The sequence below is a fragment of the Hevea brasiliensis genome, chromosome 9 (genome assembly GCF_030052815.1).
Source record: "Hevea brasiliensis isolate MT/VB/25A 57/8 chromosome 9, ASM3005281v1, whole genome shotgun sequence".
In the NCBI taxonomy this organism is placed as follows: Eukaryota; Viridiplantae; Streptophyta; class Magnoliopsida; order Malpighiales; family Euphorbiaceae; genus Hevea; species Hevea brasiliensis.
The window spans coordinates 72,844,145-72,862,488 of NC_079501.1; the positions used below are offsets into that span (position 1 = coordinate 72,844,145).

Consider the following 18,344-nt stretch of genomic DNA (forward strand, 5'->3'; position numbering starts at 1 on the left):
TTTTCTTTGGTAACCCACAAAATTTCCCCTATATGAGTATTGACAACACTTGGTTACAGAGAGAGAGGATTTGTCCAGTTAGTCAACGGAATTAAAAGAATAATTCGTCAAATGGACAATCTGATTGGCCAACGAAAACCTCTGGAGCTGCTTCCGAAAGAAACGTATCTTCCCGTTCCCTCGTCCACGTGGCATAGTCCCTCCCAATCGGTTCACATCACAATTTCTCCAACGCATTTTCCAGCGGGTTACCTAATCAAATATCCAAAAATAAAAAATTAAAAAATGAAGAAAAAATATGGGGAAATGGAAGGATCCAGAAACCCTAGCAAAGCTCTCTATATAAACTACATTTTCTCCAATTTTGCAGACTCATTCTCCTTGCCTCTCATTATCAGATTCTACGTCCCTTTTTCTTAGGTCTTTGATATTAGATCTGTAGAATACAGTAATCGATAAGCAATGGCAGAGACAGAGACGTTTGCTTTCCAGGCCGAGATCAATCAGCTGCTGAGTTTGATCATCAATACCTTCTACAGCAACAAGGAGATCTTTCTCCGTGAGCTTATCAGCAATGCCTCCGATGTAAGGCTCTCTCCTCTCTTTCTCTCTCTGTCGATCTTTGATTTATTTTCGTTTATATGCTTCTTATTCTGTTATAGATTTTAGCAGCGATGAATACGATTATCTGTTTGTTTTTCTTACTTAAAATTGAATAGACTTTTTATCGATTGAAGGTGTTTTTAGTGTTTGGTTCCTGAGATTTATTTTCTTTATCAGTATCCGTGAATGTGTTGTGTCTGTTCTTTCGATTTTTATATGCATATGCTGATGAGTTCTTTAAGTTGTCCTGAAATGCCGGAATTTCATTTGCTGGACATTTCACATAATTTAAAAAAAAATAAAGCAAATAATATGCTATTTTTTGTGGATTCTAATTTAGTTTTATGATTATTATGTTAGCTTTCGTTTTAATCTTATGAGTTAGGGTTTGCAATGTGTAATCTGAAGCTAGTTAGAGTTATATATTATTATCTTTGAGCTGTGAATGGACAATTTTCTTATATATATATATTTGACTTGATTTAAAGTACTTTGGAATATTTCTTCAACCTCCATGTTGAGGGTTATGCCATTTCTTTATCCCTTTGGTCACTCATTTGTTTATTGCAGTTATGTGAATGTCATTTAATAATGCTTTTCCTTTATGTTTATCTTGTTTGTAGATATAAATACAATTGTGTTGGTGGATTTTGAAGGTTGAAGTCTGTTTGGTTGATTGATCCCCTTATTAATATTTAGTTATGTGAATACGTTATGCTTATTTGTATTTTTGCTCTTTTATTTCAGGCTCTGGACAAAATCAGATTTGAGAGTTTGACAGACAAGAGCAAGCTTGATGCTCAACCTGAGTTCTTCATCCATATTATTCCTGACAAAACTAACAACACATTGTCCATCATTGACAGTGGTATTGGGATGACCAAGGCTGGTAGGTGTTGATGGTGGAACTATCTGTTTCAATGTGTTGATTTTGTCATTTGTAGATTATTTCCTGATATTTACTGTCACTAATTGTCTCAATTTGTTGTCCTGTTAGATTTGGTGAACAATCTTGGTACAATTGCAAGGTCTGGTACCAAAGAATTTGTGGAGGCCTTGGCTGCTGGAGAAGATGTTAGTATGATTGGGCAGTTTGGTGTTGGTTTCTACTCAGCTTACTTGGTTGCCGAGAAGGTCATTGTGACCTCCAAGCACAATGATGATGAACAGTACGTCTGGGAGTCCCAGGCTGGTGGGTCCTTCACTGTCACCAGAGATAACTCTGGCGAGAACCTTGGTAGAGGTACAAAAATTACACTCTTCCTTAAGGAGGACCAACTTGAGTACCTTGAGGAGGGCCGCCTTAAGGACCTGATCAAGAAGCACTCTGAATTTATTAGCTATCGAATAGAGCTCTGGATTGAGAAGACTATTGAGAAGGAGATCTCAGATGATGAGGATGAGGAGGAGAAGAAAGATGAGGAAGGGAAGGTTGAGGATGTTGACGAGGAGAAAGAGAAGGAAGAAAAGAAGAAGAAGAAGATCAAGGAGCTGTCCCATGAGTGGTCATTGGTGAACAAGCAGAAACCAATCTGGATGAGGAAGCCAGAGGAAATCTCAAAGGAAGAGTATTCTGCTTTCTACAAGAGCCTTACAAATGATTGGGAGGAGCATTTGGCTGTAAAGCACTTCTCAGTGGAGGGCCAACTCGAGTTCAAGGCCATCCTTTTTGCTCCCAAGAGGGCTCCTTTTGATTTGTTTGACACAAGGAAGAAGCCCAACAACATCAAGCTCTATGTGCGACGAGTTTTCATCATGGACAACTGTGAGGAGTTGATTCCTGAGTATCTTGGATTTGTGAAGGGTATTGTTGATTCTGAGGACCTTCCACTCAACATCTCAAGAGAGATGTTGCAACAGAACAAGATCCTTAAAGTTATCCGCAAGAACTTGGTGAAGAAGTGCATTGAGCTCTTCTTTGAGATTGCTGAGAACAAGGAAGATTACAACAAATTCTATGAGGCATTCTCTAAGAACCTCAAACTAGGCATCCATGAGGACTCCCAAAACAAGTCTAAGCTTGCTGAATTACTTCGATACCACTCCACCAAGAGTGGTGATGAGATGACCAGTCTCAAGGACTACGTGACCAGAATGAAGGATGGCCAAAATGATATCTACTACATAACTGGTGAAAGCAAGAAGGCAGTTGAAAACTCCCCATTCCTTGAGAAGTTGAAGAAGAAGGGCTATGAAGTCCTCTTTATGGTTGATGCTATTGATGAGTATGCTGTTGGTCAGCTCAAGGAGTTTGAGGGCAAGAAGCTTGTTTCTGCAACCAAGGAAGGTTTGAAAATTGATGAAAGTGAAGATGAGAAGGAGAGGAAGGAAGAACTGAAGCAGAAGTTTGAGGGTCTCTGCAAGGTCATCAAGGATGTGTTGGGAGACAGAGTAGAAAAGGTTGTGGTCTCAGACCGTGTTGTTGATTCGCCCTGCTGTTTGGTCACTGGTGAGTATGGGTGGACTGCCAACATGGAAAGAATTATGAGAGCACAAGCCTTGAGGGACAACAGCATGGCTGGGTACATGTCCAGCAAGAAGACCATGGAGATAAATCCTGAAAATCCCATCATGGACGAACTAAGAAAGAGAGCTGATGCTGACAAGAATGACAAGTCAGTGAAGGATCTTGTGCTGCTGCTATTCGAGACTGCTCTTCTCACATCTGGTTTCAGCCTTGATGACCCAAATACCTTCGGCAACAGGATCCACAGGATGTTGAAGCTTGGACTGAGCATTGATGAGGATGCTGGTGAGGGAGATGCTGACATGCCTGCCCTGGAGGAAGCTGATGCAGATGCTGAGGGTTCCAAGATGGAGGAAGTTGATTAAGCTTTTAGACTTATCATTTCTGATTAGCTTTTCAATCGGTGGCTACTTTTTTTTCAAAAAAATCATATGGTGATGTAGTACTGATATTTTGATAGCGTTTTGGAACTTTCTTTAGATGGTTTCCAATTTTTTTTCTCTAGATTTGAAATATTATCTCTGATATGCAGTTAAGTTCAGCGAATTTCTCTCGCTTGTCAAGTCATTATTATATATTTTTTTTAACGGTAATTCATTTGCATTGAAAGGGCCAAAACCCCCAACTTCATTTACAAGGTGACCTATTTTTTATGGGCTTTAGCGAAAATGAAAAACAAATAATAAAAAAAAAAGCTCGAGTCTTCAGAATGAACAATTTGAAGCACACACAACAAAGGAATAAATGTCGGTTTTCTCGCCGCCTCAGGCTTTTGTTTTATGTTTCCAAATGAAGCAAGGTATGCTTTGATGCTCAAATTTCGAACAATAAAAAATAGAGAAGTTAGGAGATCAATTCTCTGGAGACGTGTTGTACTGAAACTCTTCGTCTAAAGGTGTTTCGACATCTCTGGAGCTTGACTTGACTTGACCTTCAGAGAATCAAAGAAAGTCTTAACAGCTAATCATTAAGAATGGAGAATAGATAAATTATATGATTATGAATAAATATATTAAAATTATTATTAAATTTCGTAATGATGTAAAATAGTTTTGGTGTTCAATATATGGACGAATTCATCACATTAAATTTTAGCCACGTATTGACAAGTGATTTTCCAATCATTCATCAATTTGCCATTCATTATCGTTCTATTGAATGATATTAGCTCCTGCTTTCACAAGAGCGAGTGTTACTTCACCTTGCTTTATGTGTTGCTCCAAACACCTGCTGCTATTAAATTTTTTTCATGGATCAATTAAACCAAGTCTCTTTTCTGGCAAACAATTTGGGTTTGATTTAAGCAAAAAAGGGAAAATAAAATATATTATATGATTTCATTTTTTTATTATTTGAATTTTGTGATATATATATATATATATATATATATATATATATATATATATATTAAATTTTTCTCTATAAAAATTTTTATTCTAAGTTTCTCCATTCTGCCTTCTGTTTTATTTTAAGTGTATGCTGTTTTATAAATAAAATATATGGTATTTTCTCAATCTCAATCTGCTTTCTCTCGAGTTAGTAATGAGATAGATGTTTTAATTAATCAAGCAAAAAAACTTAACCAAGAACTTAAAACACTATCCTTGACTACTGTGGATCTTCTTAGACAACCATCTGGTAAGTACGATTACTGAATTTACTATTCTTCTCCACCATCTACAAACATACCAAGCTCATCCATTACCCCTACTGGTTGGGACGATGACTGCAGCTCTGTAAGTATTACTATTTAAATACTGTTCCATAGTATTGTTCATTATACTACGATAAGTATGCTCTGTATTTGCCCTAAATAGGGACTCTGTGTATCAGAAATCTCTTTATTAATTATGTTTACTTATGTCTATTTATATTGAGCGTGTTGTTTTTTATTTATTATGCATTAATTTAACTGATAGACTTGAAGTAGAAAATCTAAGAGAAGAACTAGTAAGAAATAGTACTAATCTATGCAATCAACATCTAGAAACCAACACCATCTATTGTGATTCTCGAGAACATGAAAGGACTTTAGTTTTGTTCCATGTCATTATAGGTCTCTTAGATATATCGTTAAGAAATAATAATTTCTATTTTTTTAAAATTTTCTTTTATTTTAATTTTTTTTAAAAAATATTTCATATAAAATAAATTTATATTTTTAATTATAGATATATTTATAAAATTCTTAATTATTGCAATGATATATAAACCAGCAATATATATAAACAGCGAAAAAAATATTATAAAAAATTTAATATTCATTGATTTACAAAAAATAAAAAATTAATCATAATATGTAATGTATAATAAAATTATATGAATTTAAAATTTTTAAATAATATATAATTAAGCATAAAAAATAAATTATATATATGAGTAAAAAAATTTAAATAGATAAATATATATTATTTAAAAATTTGACTATATTAATTTTTTTATTTTAAAATGGTATATTATTAAAAATTTAAAAATATTAATATGTATATATAAAAAAATAATTTTTTAATATTATAAATTTATTGCAATATGGTAAATAGTAAATACATATAAAAAGAATTAAAAATAATACTTTGAATATAGAATTATTATTTTAATTTAATAAATTTATAATTAAATATAAATACAAATTGATATTTATATAAAAAGAGTTCAATTTTTATATGAATACAATAATTATGTCATTTAATAGAATTTTTATTTTTTCGGATTTAACAACTCTTTTATTAAAATTTGAAATTTAATTTCAAAAAAATAATTATAAAAAATTTAATTTAAAAACACATTATAAGTTAGTTTAACAAAATATTTTACTATAAATCGAATAATTATTTATATTTTTTACTATAATTATTCCATTTAAAAATAATAATATACTAATATCAGTATTTTTTATTCTATTAACATAATTTTTTTATTTTTTATATAAAAAAATTAAACAATATATTTGTCAATCTTATTTTAAAATTTTTCTTCATATTATAAAAAAAATATGAAATGATGTAAGTTCTTATATATCATATAAAAATTAATAATATTGATATTTATTGATGTGGGTGTTCACAATTAATTTTAATAAATGAAATTAAAAATCAAATCTTAAATAACTAGAAATAAGAAAAATTAACATTATATGAAATTATACTAAATTGAATTTATTTTACTATTATATATAAATTCTTAAAAAGGGTTGGAAAAATATTAAAATTTTCATGCTAATTATATATATTTTATAAAAATTATAAAATATTAAAAGTTAATTAATCTTGATAAACTCAACACTTTATTATTAAAAATTTTAACACAAAAATATATGAATTAACAAAATAATAAATAATTAAATTTATATACTTATAAAACATTAATTATAAAATTATATTATAATAATATATTATTCATAATAAATTTCACTTTTATATTTTTTTAATATACTTTCATTTTCATTAACTTAGTCTAAAAATGACAACTAAATATAAAATATATATATCATAAAAAATAAAAAATTACATAATAATATTATATTATATAAAAATATTAAAATTACTAATATACACAACGAGTATAGAAAATATGCAATACATGTTTTTGTAAAAAAACTAATACTAGAAAATAAACCAAATTCTTTCCCCAAATCCATATTTCTTTACATAATTTTTTGGAGGAAAATAAAATCTCAAATCCTCTCAACTAAAAAATTTCAAATGTATTATTTGGATATTCTAAAAAAAAAAATAGATACAAGTTTAAAATTAAAGATTTAAATAATTATTTTTATTTTATTATTTCAAATTCATTTCACTATAATTAATTAAATGTATCAATTCTACATAATACTATAGTTTTTAGACACTTGTATGAAAAATTTTTTATTAGCAAAATAAAAAATTTATTTAAAATTCAAATGGAACCTAAATTAATAGATTAATATTTCATGTAGCATTTATTGAAAAATTTTGAAGGCAAGCACTCGGCATGATTTTGATTCAGTAAAGAGTATTTTTCTTTTATTTGATCTGGACGACTTTATTGGATGAAGCTCTGTCCTTTTAAGTACATTGATTTTCGTTGCTTAACATCAAATATATGTTTTATTATTATTATTATTATTATTATTATTATTATTATTATTATTATTATTATTATTATTGATTTAATGTTTAATTTTATTCTATATTTGAAAAGTGTAATTACAATTATAACTGACTAAATTTAAATATATATATATATATATATATATATATATATATATATATATATTAGTTTTATATTTTTGCATATTTAATTAAAATAAAAAATTATAATTATAATTAAATAAAATTAAAACATATAAAAATATTATTTTACAATTTCATATAATTTATTAAAATTAATTATAATTAATTAACATTAAAAATATAAAAAGATGTGAAAAATTACCTCACATATTATTATTATTATTTTAAATTTGGACTAAATTAAATTAAACTAAATTATTAAATATTTACAATAATAAATATTATAATTTAATTAATGCAATATAATAAAAATGTTTTCATATTTATTATTTTATGTGATTTATATTAAAATTGTAAAATAATATTTTGAATTATGGTAGTTTTATTTTCTTTGACAATTATATATCATGACTATTAATTTAAATTTTTCATGTAAATTATTATATTTAGAATTAAATATTATAACTACAAGTTTTGTCATAATTTTTTTAAAATATACATTCTTATAGTAATGAATAATAAAAATAAGTGAAACAATATCACTTATATCTTCTTAAACTGATAATCATAATGAAACAATTAAAATTGATTTTCATATACATTATCTATTAATATGATGCATGTATGATTTGTATTAGAGAATTTATTTTATATATATATATATATATATATATATATATATATATATATATATATATATATATCCTTTCATAAACCCTTTTTACGTCATGTGTATTATATGTATGTCTATAATTTATTATTGGCTCATAAAAATTTTATTTTTATCAAAATATTGATATTTAAATTTTTATCACAGTTTTGTATAATGTGAAATACATTGAAAATCATCATATTTATAAATTATAATTAATTTATATATAAATAAAGTATTAAATATTTTATAGTGTAAAATATAATTAACGTGTTATCATATTTAATTTTTTTTAAATTGTACTATATTTTCCTTTTTTTTTAACACTTTTTAACACTGGTTTTAAACTAAATATTAAAAAAATAAATTAATTAGTTAATGTAAATTCTCTTATTCTCAAAATTACTTATCACTGCATTGAATGAATGATAAAATTTACACTTATTTTACAATAATATTAGCTTTAATACTTTGTTTCTCTTTACAATTTATTTTCATTATTGATAGAAATTTAATTATTTAATTAACTTATTGCGTAAAAAAATATCTCTTTTAAAAAAAAATTTAACTTTATTGATTTTATTGTGTTTTTGAAATTATTCTTTAAATAAAATAGATATTTTTTTTAAAGTACTTAATAAAATAGATATTTCATATTTAAACTTTATTGGAAAGTTTGGATTACTCATATTATTTTTAAAATTAAGATAATATTAAAATCACAAAACATAACAATGAGTTGTAATTTAATTATGTCAAAATAATTTTAGATAATGCATAAACTCGTAGACCATGTTAGAAAAAAGAAAACAAATCCTAGTAAATTAAGATATTAATCATCATGTCATCTATATAATATAATTAAAAATAGCATTTTAACATGACTTCTAATATAAAAGAAAATATTTTTATAATAAAATTAAAATTTTAATTTATATTATTATTAATATTTAATATTTTCATTAATAAATATACTACCTCATTTATACCTTTAGATATGGTTAAAAGTACGAATGAAATTGACAATACATGTATTGTACATATATCAAATAGTTTATATAGCTCATAATTATTTTTATTTATACAATTACACCTAAAATTTAAACTTTTTTGTGCAAATTTACATAACAATTTAAATATTTTAATTTTATAATTTATGCTAAATTTCTGAAATTAATGCAATATTGTCTAACTCAACAAATTAATCAAAATTTAGATTAAAAAAATATTATTATATTTATTAAAAATATAATTCTCTCTTTCTCTTTCTTCTCTATCTTATTTCTCTCTCCCCACTTGTCAATCGTTCATGGTAGGACGTATTTAAAAGCTCAAAAGACGTTGAAACTTGATTTTTCGTTCATTATGACGAATTAATAATGGATTTATAGGAATCAAAATAAAATAATAGGATCAACCGTCGCCAGTCCATTTAAAACCTCAATAAAATACAGTGAGATTGTTTATCAGTTAGAAATTATAAAGAAAAAGAGTTGAGTGAAAATTGGATGATCCAATTAAGAATTATTCTAAAGTATAAATATAATAGAATTCACATAAAGTTATTTTAAATAAATTTGTAATCAAATAAATTATATATATATATATATATGTGTGTGTGAAGGTTAAAATTGAAAATAAGTTTTATTTTTTCTTATTTCTTGTATTTTGGGCAATGATGACAAATTTTTGCTAGTTTGATTGACAATGGGCCATAATATTTCGCTTTATACAAGGAATAATTAGATAATATATAAACTATACATGATTAATATTGTGTTTTATGAAATTAAAAATGACCCTTAGATATTACATTTTCATAATAATATTTGATAAGCAAAATTTCCTTTCTTCATGAATTTGAGCATTAATTCCTACTTTTCTTTTATAAATTTCTTTGTAGTTATCAACTTTTTTTACTTAGTTTTTAACTTTCACTATACTTAAGTTTCCTTGTAACGGTAGAATAATTTTATTTAAATTAAAAAATATATTAATTAGTGTCTAATTATTAAATTTTTTGATAAAATTTCGAGTACATTTCTAATCAAAAGAAAATAAAGTATATTTTTTACTTGAAACTCTTTGATATGACTTCATGTTTCAATAAAAAATAATTATTATTTAATAACAATTAAAATTAGTTTTAAAAAATTAAAATTAAATAAAAAATTAAGGATTTTTTAATATGACTTAAAATTAGATAAAAATTTAGGGATTCTTTAATATGACTCTATCTCAATAGGAAATAATAATTACTTAAATTATTTATTTAAAATCAAAGAGAGAAAATATTTATTTTTTTTAAATAATAACATATTATTTATCTGTTTAGAGTCAAAGTGATTGATTGTACTGCACAAGCACATCATGTCTCCAAGTTAAAGTTATGGTAGAACTGTTATTCTTTACCGTTAAATAATGCATTTTTTATAATTTTTTAATAATATTTTAGCTTATTTATAAAATTTTTAATATTATAAATATTATAAAAACAATTTGAGAATAATTTAATGCGATTATAAGTTTTCTCTCTCGTTCACGTGTGTATATATGTACCCATATGTTAATTATTAATTATATACTTGATAAATTAGGGATTATTTTTATTAATGCCATCATTACAAGAATTTATAATTTTTAATAAAAGTAATAAAATTTTATTATTTTTATAAATAAATTTCTTAAATATATTTAAAAAAGAAAATATGAGAAAAAAGGGAGGAATTTTTTTATTATATTAAGCTATATAAATTTTAATTTTTAATAAAATATTAATTTTTTTAAATTTAAATTAAAATTAATCCATTAATTATAATTAAATGAATCAAATAAAATTATCTATAATTAATAAAAATAAAAAATATTTAATTTTTTTATTATTAAATTTTGTGTTATTTTAACAGTAATATATTAATAATATTTTTACTGCATCAATCACTATGTTAACGATAATTTATAAAATAATAATATTTTAATTACATCAATAATTATATAAGTATTTATAAATTTAAATTTAAATTTAAGTTATAATTAATATAAAAATTTAAAATTAGACTAAAATTAATAAAAAAAAATTATAATTAATATTTTACATTTTTTTAACAGTTAGGCCAATTTTAAAATATGAAAGTGATATAACACTTTTTAAATAGAGATAAAAAAAAAAGTTAAAATTTCTTTCACCAAGAGAAAAGGTTGATAATGTACCTCATGAAGCATGACAATTTAACAAGACATTCACCATTAATAAGAGCGAAAAGTGGGAAAATGAATTTTGATTCATGCTCAATTACATATTTACCTTAAGCATATGATGCATATTTTACTTTTGTTATTGTTAAGAATATTTGAAATTATGATCTTCTACTCATGAAGTTTTAAAGTATATTTTATTTTAACCTAATCAAAGAAGTTAAATTACCAATGAAAAATATGAATAAAAATAAATAAAATAAATGTAAGGCAAACCAAGTATAATTATTCAAACCAAATAATTCAATAATATTATATTAATTTTCAAAATCATAAAATTTTAAATTTAAATCTCAAATTAATTATATTAAAAAAATAATTTTTATTTATAATTTAGTATATTTTTCAATCTATTATAGTAAATATTTTTTTTTTGAAATTCTGACTTATATTAGAGTATTTGTATATATAATCAATGTGGTGCTTATTATGATTTTAATTAAAATAATATTTATTAGTTAGTTAAGTGCATATATTCAGAGAGTAATATATTGAGAGAGTAATTATGACTTAAATTTTTTTTTTTTTAATAATTTGTTCAATTATTTGGTTTTGTCTTATATAAATAAAGAAGGAAAGTACAACATCAATCATATATTTTTGGTTAATGTAGATTCGTGATATGTATAAGTATGTATCATTATTAATTCTAATTCTAATTGAAAAAAAAAAAGAAAGAAACGACGTCGTAAATTGCTCTTATAAAATTCCCAATGCAAAACCAAAATCTCTATCGCATTCCCAGTCACCATCATCTCGTAAATTACTCTTTTTGGAATATTTTTCCCATTTTTATTTTTGTCAAAAATCAAAATATAAAGATACCTCAAAAACATTCTCTCTCTGCAGGACCTTCAACTTCTATTGATTTTTGTTGTCGCTCGCTCGAAGAGAGGGCTGTTTTGTAGTTGGAATCTTCTGTTCGTTTCCCGAGAAAGCTGAAAGCTTATAGGTAAGGGAAAACAAGAAAAGGCAAGAAAATCTTGGAATCTCACAACATATCATCATCACCTCCTTTTTAATTCCAATTTTTTCCTGTTTTTTCTTGGCATCTGAACGGATGGTTGCGCTTTCTTTTTTCTTTTTTAAATTTTTTTAATGTTCATAAGGTTGATTTTGTTGATGTTGATAGATCTTTGATACTGATATATGTTGCCACGTTTAAGTTTATTGATATATGTATATGTTTAATTTTGTTTATGTGATCTTGTATCTAATTTTGATCTGATTTTGGAATTGTTTGGATGGTTCTATAAGTTTATAGTTGTTGCTCTATCTATTGGGATTTTGGATTTGTTTAATTGCCTTAGTTAAGTTTCAAGATTAGACTGGCTACTTTTATATATGGGAATGAACTGCATCTTGGAACTACAGATTTTCTTTTTCTTTTTCTTTTTTTTTTTTTTTCTTTTTGGTGGAGAGAAATCTAGATTTAGTCTTGAATTTTTTAAAAGTTTATATAGAGAACCGTGGAACTAATATGTAGCCTAGTCAAGGAACATTTAGTTTACAAGCGCTCTCTCATGTAGGGTGTTGCGAGGAGCTAAGGATAATGATTGTTGGAATTGCAGAATCAGAGGGTGCTTGTGAACTAGATTTACATGCCTGTTTGGGACTGTTGTGAAGTGCTGAGCATTGCTAGTGAGCTTTCTATATGCTTCAGATGGAGGGTCATAATAACTATGTCGCTAGTTTTATCGGATAACAAGTGGGTTCAGCTTGGTGGTTAGAGTACTGCTCCATGGATGCAGTTTTCTGCCATCTGATCTGACATCCTGCCTTGATGACACAAAAAGGAAAAGAATTGCAAGATGTAGAAAACTTTACTTTAATGGGGCTTCTGTCTTTTCAATTTTTATTGGAGTAGTGATTCTTTAATGACTACGCATGCATGTCCTGAAGCCTTATTTGGGTTCTGCAAGGTGCCTCTAGTCTCATAGATCATCCATCCAAGTTAGTAATAGGTATTTAATCATACAATTAGCCAGTGTTTCGCCTAGGCATACATGACATTTTCATTGAATAGTTCTTCTTTGAGTAACATTATCTTTGGTTGAATTTTTCCTTTTTAATGCTTTTATGCTTTAAACATTCATGTCTGGGGCTATTTTGTTTGTTGCTTGGTGTAATTCTTGGAACATTTCAGTTAAACATATTAAAAAAAAAATGTTTAATTTGTCTTGCAAGGCATGCTTTCCATTTTTTTTTGTCAACGAAAGTCAGATACTGTGCTTTAGTGAGTGTAAATATTTATGCTGTGCTGCCTTCATATATAACACAACGTATGATTTAACAAATGTTTCCTTGTTCTATAGAGAAACACAAAATGTTTGCCATCGTTTTGAATGTTGGGTGCTTTTCTTTCCTTTAATGATCAGTTTATCATCTCTTGATCAAAACACTGGGTTGACATTCTTTCTTTCTTGTTTTCGGCTTTTTAATATTCTTTTTGTGATTAACCATGTCTTTAAGAATCCTTAATTACTATCATATTTTAATTTCATTTGTGAAACAGATATACTATTGAGTACTCCTTTTTTTGTAAGTGTTGGAATTTGTTCTTGGTGCAGAAGTGGGAAATGGTTAACAGGTTCATTCTGTTCAATGCTTGCATATGGGCTTTTTCTTTACATATAGTGACCTGAAGAGCATATCTCAAGCTGTTTTTCTGTGTTGCACAGGTATGGAGTGTTTTGATTTGCATAGAATATCATGTTGCAGTGCATAGAGGGATTCATTGCTTCCCTATTGCGGTGTTTTGATCTTGATTTATACAAACAATCAAGAGGCCTTGAAGACCCTGAACGTCTTGCCAGGGAGACCGTGTGTATGCTACTGACCTCTTGTTTATGATAATATTGTTAATTTTTAGTTTTATTCAACTGGTAGCATCCTTTTAATTTCTAGTTCTTTCTGTGTAATGTTTAGATTACAGGCCATGTATTTTGGTCTGTGTTTTTCTACAGTTATGTTTCCTGCCAACCATACCTATGTGTTTCTTGATTATGGAAGTCTTGCAAGAAAAAGCATTTATTAGAAACAGTAATATGCAGAATGTCTCATCTGATTCAGTTTAATCATACAAATATTTACTTATTGTAATAATTCTTCTTTCATCTACCCATATATAAAAGATAAGAGATTTTGTTATTTTATGTTTTCCATAACCACTTTGGTATATTTATATTTCCATTGATGATTGTTGCTTTGCTAATTTTTGGTGCAGTTAGTGTGAGTGAAATAGAGGCACTGTATGAGCTCTTTAAGAAGATCAGCAGCGCCGTGATTGATGACGGACTGATCAACAAGGTTTGCTTGCTTTTATCGTACTCTATAAATTTTTTTTACTTCAGCTACAAGCTTGTTTGGCATGTTTGATTGTTTAGATTCATGTAAATATAATGGTGCCCCTGCCCCGGCCCCACCCCACAACCCACCCACACCCCCCCCCCCCCCCCCAAAATCCTAATATTTTTTGTTTTATTTTCTTTGTTTACATGCTGCTTTTTTTTAATTTATTCAGACAATTTTATCTGCTTTTTTCTTCAACCCCATGTTACAGGAGGAGTTTCAATTGGCATTGTTCAAGACAAACAAAAAAGAGAGTTTATTTGCCGATCGGGTACTTTTTCACTTGTATTTATCAAAATTTACTTCCAATTGTATTAGAATAATTATTCATTCTAATAATGGACTATCTGCTGCTGTCTCTGCATTTGTGTATTGATTGCAGGTCTTTGATTTGTTTGATACAAAACACAATGGGATCCTAGGATTTGAAGAGTTTGCTCGTGCCCTCTCTGTTTTTCATCCAAATGCCCCCATTGATGATAAGATTGAATGTATGTTTGAGATTGACAATTTTCCCAGATCATAAATTCTTTCGTATTGCTTGAGTTGAGCACATCTATTGTTGGTTTATCATGCTAGGATGATGAAATCAGGCTTTACTTCTTGGTGCTTTATTCCAATTTATTTTGTGATGTGGTGTTGCAGTTTCTTTTCAATTGTATGATCTCAAACAGCAAGGTTTCATTGAGAGACAGGAGGTCAGTGTTATTGTTTCAAGATTTTGCGACTCAAGTGTTTGATTTGTGAACTGTCAGATGTTCATTATTTATTTGATTGACGGTACCTACATTTGATTACGCAGGTGAAACAAATGGTAGTTGCTACTCTAGCTGAATCTGGTATGAACCTTTCAGATGACGTCATTGAAAGTATAATTGACAAGGTGCCGCTTCGGATTAATTCAGTGTTTCCTTTATATATATATATATATATATATATATTGTTTTTTCCCTGAATTTTGGAGCCTTGTTTCAGACTTTTGAGGAAGCTGATACAAAACATGACGGCAAGATTGACAAGGAAGAGTGGAGAAGCCTTGTTCTGCGCCATCCATCTCTTCTGAAAAATATGACTCTTCAGTATCTCAAGTGAGTTCGAAAATCCAATGGGATTTGCTTGCTAAACTTAAACTGCTATTGGAAATAACAAAATAATATATATGGATATATTTTTCATGACAAAACTGGCAAGTGGCATGCTTTGACCCTTATTTTTTCCACTGAACAGGGATATTACCACTACATTCCCAAGCTTTGTGTTCCACTCACAAGTTGATGACATGTAAACTTGAGATTTGCCATCAAGTTCAATAAAATTTGTTAATCATGGCCTGTTTCTTCATGAACAAAAATGGCTCTCACACATGCAAAGGGCAAGAGAGAGGGAGAGAGAGTTTCTTCATGCATTGTATTGGTTGTTCTTTTGAAAGTTCTTGGTTGTGTATATTTTTATTCAATGATTGACCATTTCCTTGTTTTCTTTTGGTCTCATAATCGCTGAAGGTCTGTTTTATTTTTTTGTTCGTTAAAGGGGTTAAAGACAGTGGTGTGGTTTCCATGTGACGTGTTTAGGATCATGTTTTGTTGTGGAAGCAGATGTATGTGCTGTGAATTAGCCTCTCGCCGTTGTAAGTGCTCTGTGCTCATAGTCAGCAACCCTTTGATAAATACATTCCTGACTATTGGTGCCCCATAGTTCAAATCCATTGATGAGTTATTATCATCTATATTTTTTTTCTAATTATTGTTGATTTTATTTGTAATTTAGGATATATATATATATATATATATTCCGCCATTGAAATGAAAATCAATATCGAAAAAGGTTGATCGGATCTCATGAATTGTTGGGGGTGTTTAATACCCATGAATTTTTCAAATCATCAAATTTGTTTACTTTTTCAAATAGATAATCTAATTTGTTTGGGTTTCCTCCAAGGCATGCGAAGAATTAGGTTTAGAGGTGTGCAATCAGTTTTAAATCAAATCGAAATTAAAAAAATTGAAACATCAATTAAATCAAATATTTTCAGTTTGGTTCATCGGTTGTGATTCTCTTCTTCAGTTGTTAGACTTTCAAAGGTCGACAAATAACAGGTTTCACAACAACTCACACTACGCATGGGAGGAGTGCAAGAAGGCGAGAATGGTTTTTTTAAAGTAAGTTAAAAGTAATGTAAGGTAAGATTTTATAATGTTATCATGTTTGGAAAAAATGTATAGTATATAGTAAATGATTGGTTTAGTAACCTATATTGTTTGGATAGAAGGCATGTAAATATAAGGTAAAGTATGAAAATTATTAAAATAACCTTATTATATAGAGAGATATATTTTAATATTTGAGTAGATCATAATTATTTTTGAATTGATGGCAAAAGACTAAGTAGTGGAAGAATTTGGTGTAGGAGTTAAAGAATTTGATGCTGCCATGAAATTTATTGTGCAAGCTCTAATACCATGAGGTTTGAGATGAGGGTTAATTGTATTCACATGTAATAAATAATTTATACATTATCAATACAATAACTTGATAAGATAAAGTCTACCTAAACAACTAGGTTTAAATACAAAGTATTAAAAATGATACAGTTAAGGGATAAAGCCATATGAGTTTCAGGAGTGTTCTCTCACCCTTAAGTAGAACTTTTAGTCCCCTGTTAGTTTCCCCTCTTATCTTCTTAGTAAGCCATGTATTTAATGCCCTTCAAAAGGTTTAGATCTTACTTTTGATTTAAAAGTCACCCTTGTTAGATTTATGACCCAAAATTCTAATTGATTTGGAAGACTTTTTCTTAATTTGAATGAGAGAAATATTACTCCATAGGATAGAGGTATATTTGCTATATAGAATATAACTTCTATTTTAGTGTTTTTCCTAATTAGATTAGAATTGGAGTGACTCACACTATAAAAAGGAGTATTGTGAGAAGGTTATTCGGCTTGCCTATGGAGAGTGGCTTTGCCCATGGAGAGTGGCTTCAACTCATGGAGTGGGGCTGTCACCTATTGTAGAGAGGAGCTTTGCCCATTGCTGAGGATTTGGCTTTTTCCATTGATGAGGGACTCTTGCCCATTATAGTCTCGTGTGTGGAGATAAGCTTCAGTCTAAGATAGAGAGAGGATATAATCTAGGAGGAATAGTGTCACACCCTACCCCTCTGTAAGGCATAACATGATCCCGTAGTATACCTAATGAATTACCAACTTCGTCTACTGATAACCCATTAAATACACTACAAGGGATTTTAAAAACTTTTCTTACTTCTTTTACAGTGGTGAGCACTATTTACAGGTGTTAAAGACTTTGGTGAACTGAAGTGAAACAACTAACTCATTTGGTTTATTTGGAATTTCTGTAAAAATTTTGACAGAGTGCCATCGGTATTTTGGACAAAACAGTTCTTCAGAAAACCTGTAAAAAGCACTTCAATAATTTTCCAAATCTCAACTCCAATACATTTCTCAACACAATAATTTATCAACTCAATTCCATAGAATTTTTTCAAAGTCTGAGATAAGGAAATATAATACAATTTTTACAAGTCAAATAACTCATAATTAATTTACAACTTCAAGGTACAATTTAAATTTACAACTGCTCAAATAATTTACATATATATTATTACATGCATACATCAAAACCTATGTACATGGGTATACCTATGATATACCTGGAGCTGATCTGAATATGTATCTTCAAAGAAATTTACTCACTGCTCTACGCTCTTCTTACCTGCGACAGCATACAAAGCTGTCGCTGAGTGGTGAACTCAGTGGTGCACAACTATAATTTAAAACAT

The 18,344-nt window shown here is 27.8% G+C and overlaps 2 protein-coding genes across 3 annotated transcripts; both read left to right on the forward strand.

The window, feature by feature from the left end:
* Positions 1-295: 295 nt before the first annotated feature.
* Positions 296-3,616, forward strand: LOC110673869 (heat shock cognate protein 80). The gene is made up of 3 exons (XM_021837103.2): positions 296-585; positions 1,351-1,492; positions 1,601-3,616. Exons 1-3 carry the CDS (start codon positions 463-465, stop codon positions 3,433-3,435), a joined length of 2,100 nt encoding a protein of 699 aa, XP_021692795.2. The 5' UTR covers positions 296-462; the 3' UTR covers positions 3,436-3,616.
* Positions 3,617-11,932: 8,316 nt separating this feature from the next.
* On the forward strand, positions 11,933-16,268 carry LOC110647370 (calcineurin B-like protein 3). Of its 2 annotated transcripts, XM_021801167.2 has the most exons (10): positions 11,934-12,143; positions 13,707-13,781; positions 13,873-14,018; positions 14,418-14,500; positions 14,754-14,813; positions 14,925-15,033; positions 15,188-15,240; positions 15,345-15,425; positions 15,518-15,630; positions 15,770-16,268. In XM_021801167.2, the coding sequence occupies exons 3-10, from the start codon at positions 13,904-13,906 to the stop codon at positions 15,825-15,827; spliced, it is 672 nt and encodes a 223-aa protein (XP_021656859.1). In that variant the 5' UTR covers positions 11,934-12,143; positions 13,707-13,781; positions 13,873-13,903; the 3' UTR covers positions 15,828-16,268. The 2 variants fall into 2 exon arrangements, with proteins under 2 accessions (XP_021656862.1, XP_021656859.1); XM_021801170.2 differs by lacking the exon at positions 13,707-13,781 and having other exon boundaries at positions 11,933-12,143.
* Positions 16,269-18,344: the final 2,076 nt, after the last annotated feature.

Excerpts from the sequence above, each read along its gene's own strand:
- LOC110647370 (XM_021801170.2), top strand. The coding sequence starts at position 13,904 with ATGTTGCAGTGCATAGAGGGATTCATTGCTTCCCTATTGCGGTGTTTT. Across the intron at positions 14,019-14,417 it reads TCTTGCCAGGGAGACCGTGT|TTAGTGTGAGTGAAATAGAG; the intron begins GTATGCTACTGA and ends TTTTTGGTGCAG. Across the intron at positions 14,814-14,924 it reads AGAGTTTATTTGCCGATCGG|GTCTTTGATTTGTTTGATAC; the intron begins GTACTTTTTCAC and ends TATTGATTGCAG.
- LOC110673869 (XM_021837103.2), top strand. The coding sequence starts at position 463 with ATGGCAGAGACAGAGACGTTTGCTTTCCAGGCCGAGATCAATCAGCTG. Across the intron at positions 586-1,350 it reads TTATCAGCAATGCCTCCGAT|GCTCTGGACAAAATCAGATT; the intron begins GTAAGGCTCTCT and ends CTTTTATTTCAG. Across the intron at positions 1,493-1,600 it reads TATTGGGATGACCAAGGCTG|ATTTGGTGAACAATCTTGGT; the intron begins GTAGGTGTTGAT and ends TTGTCCTGTTAG.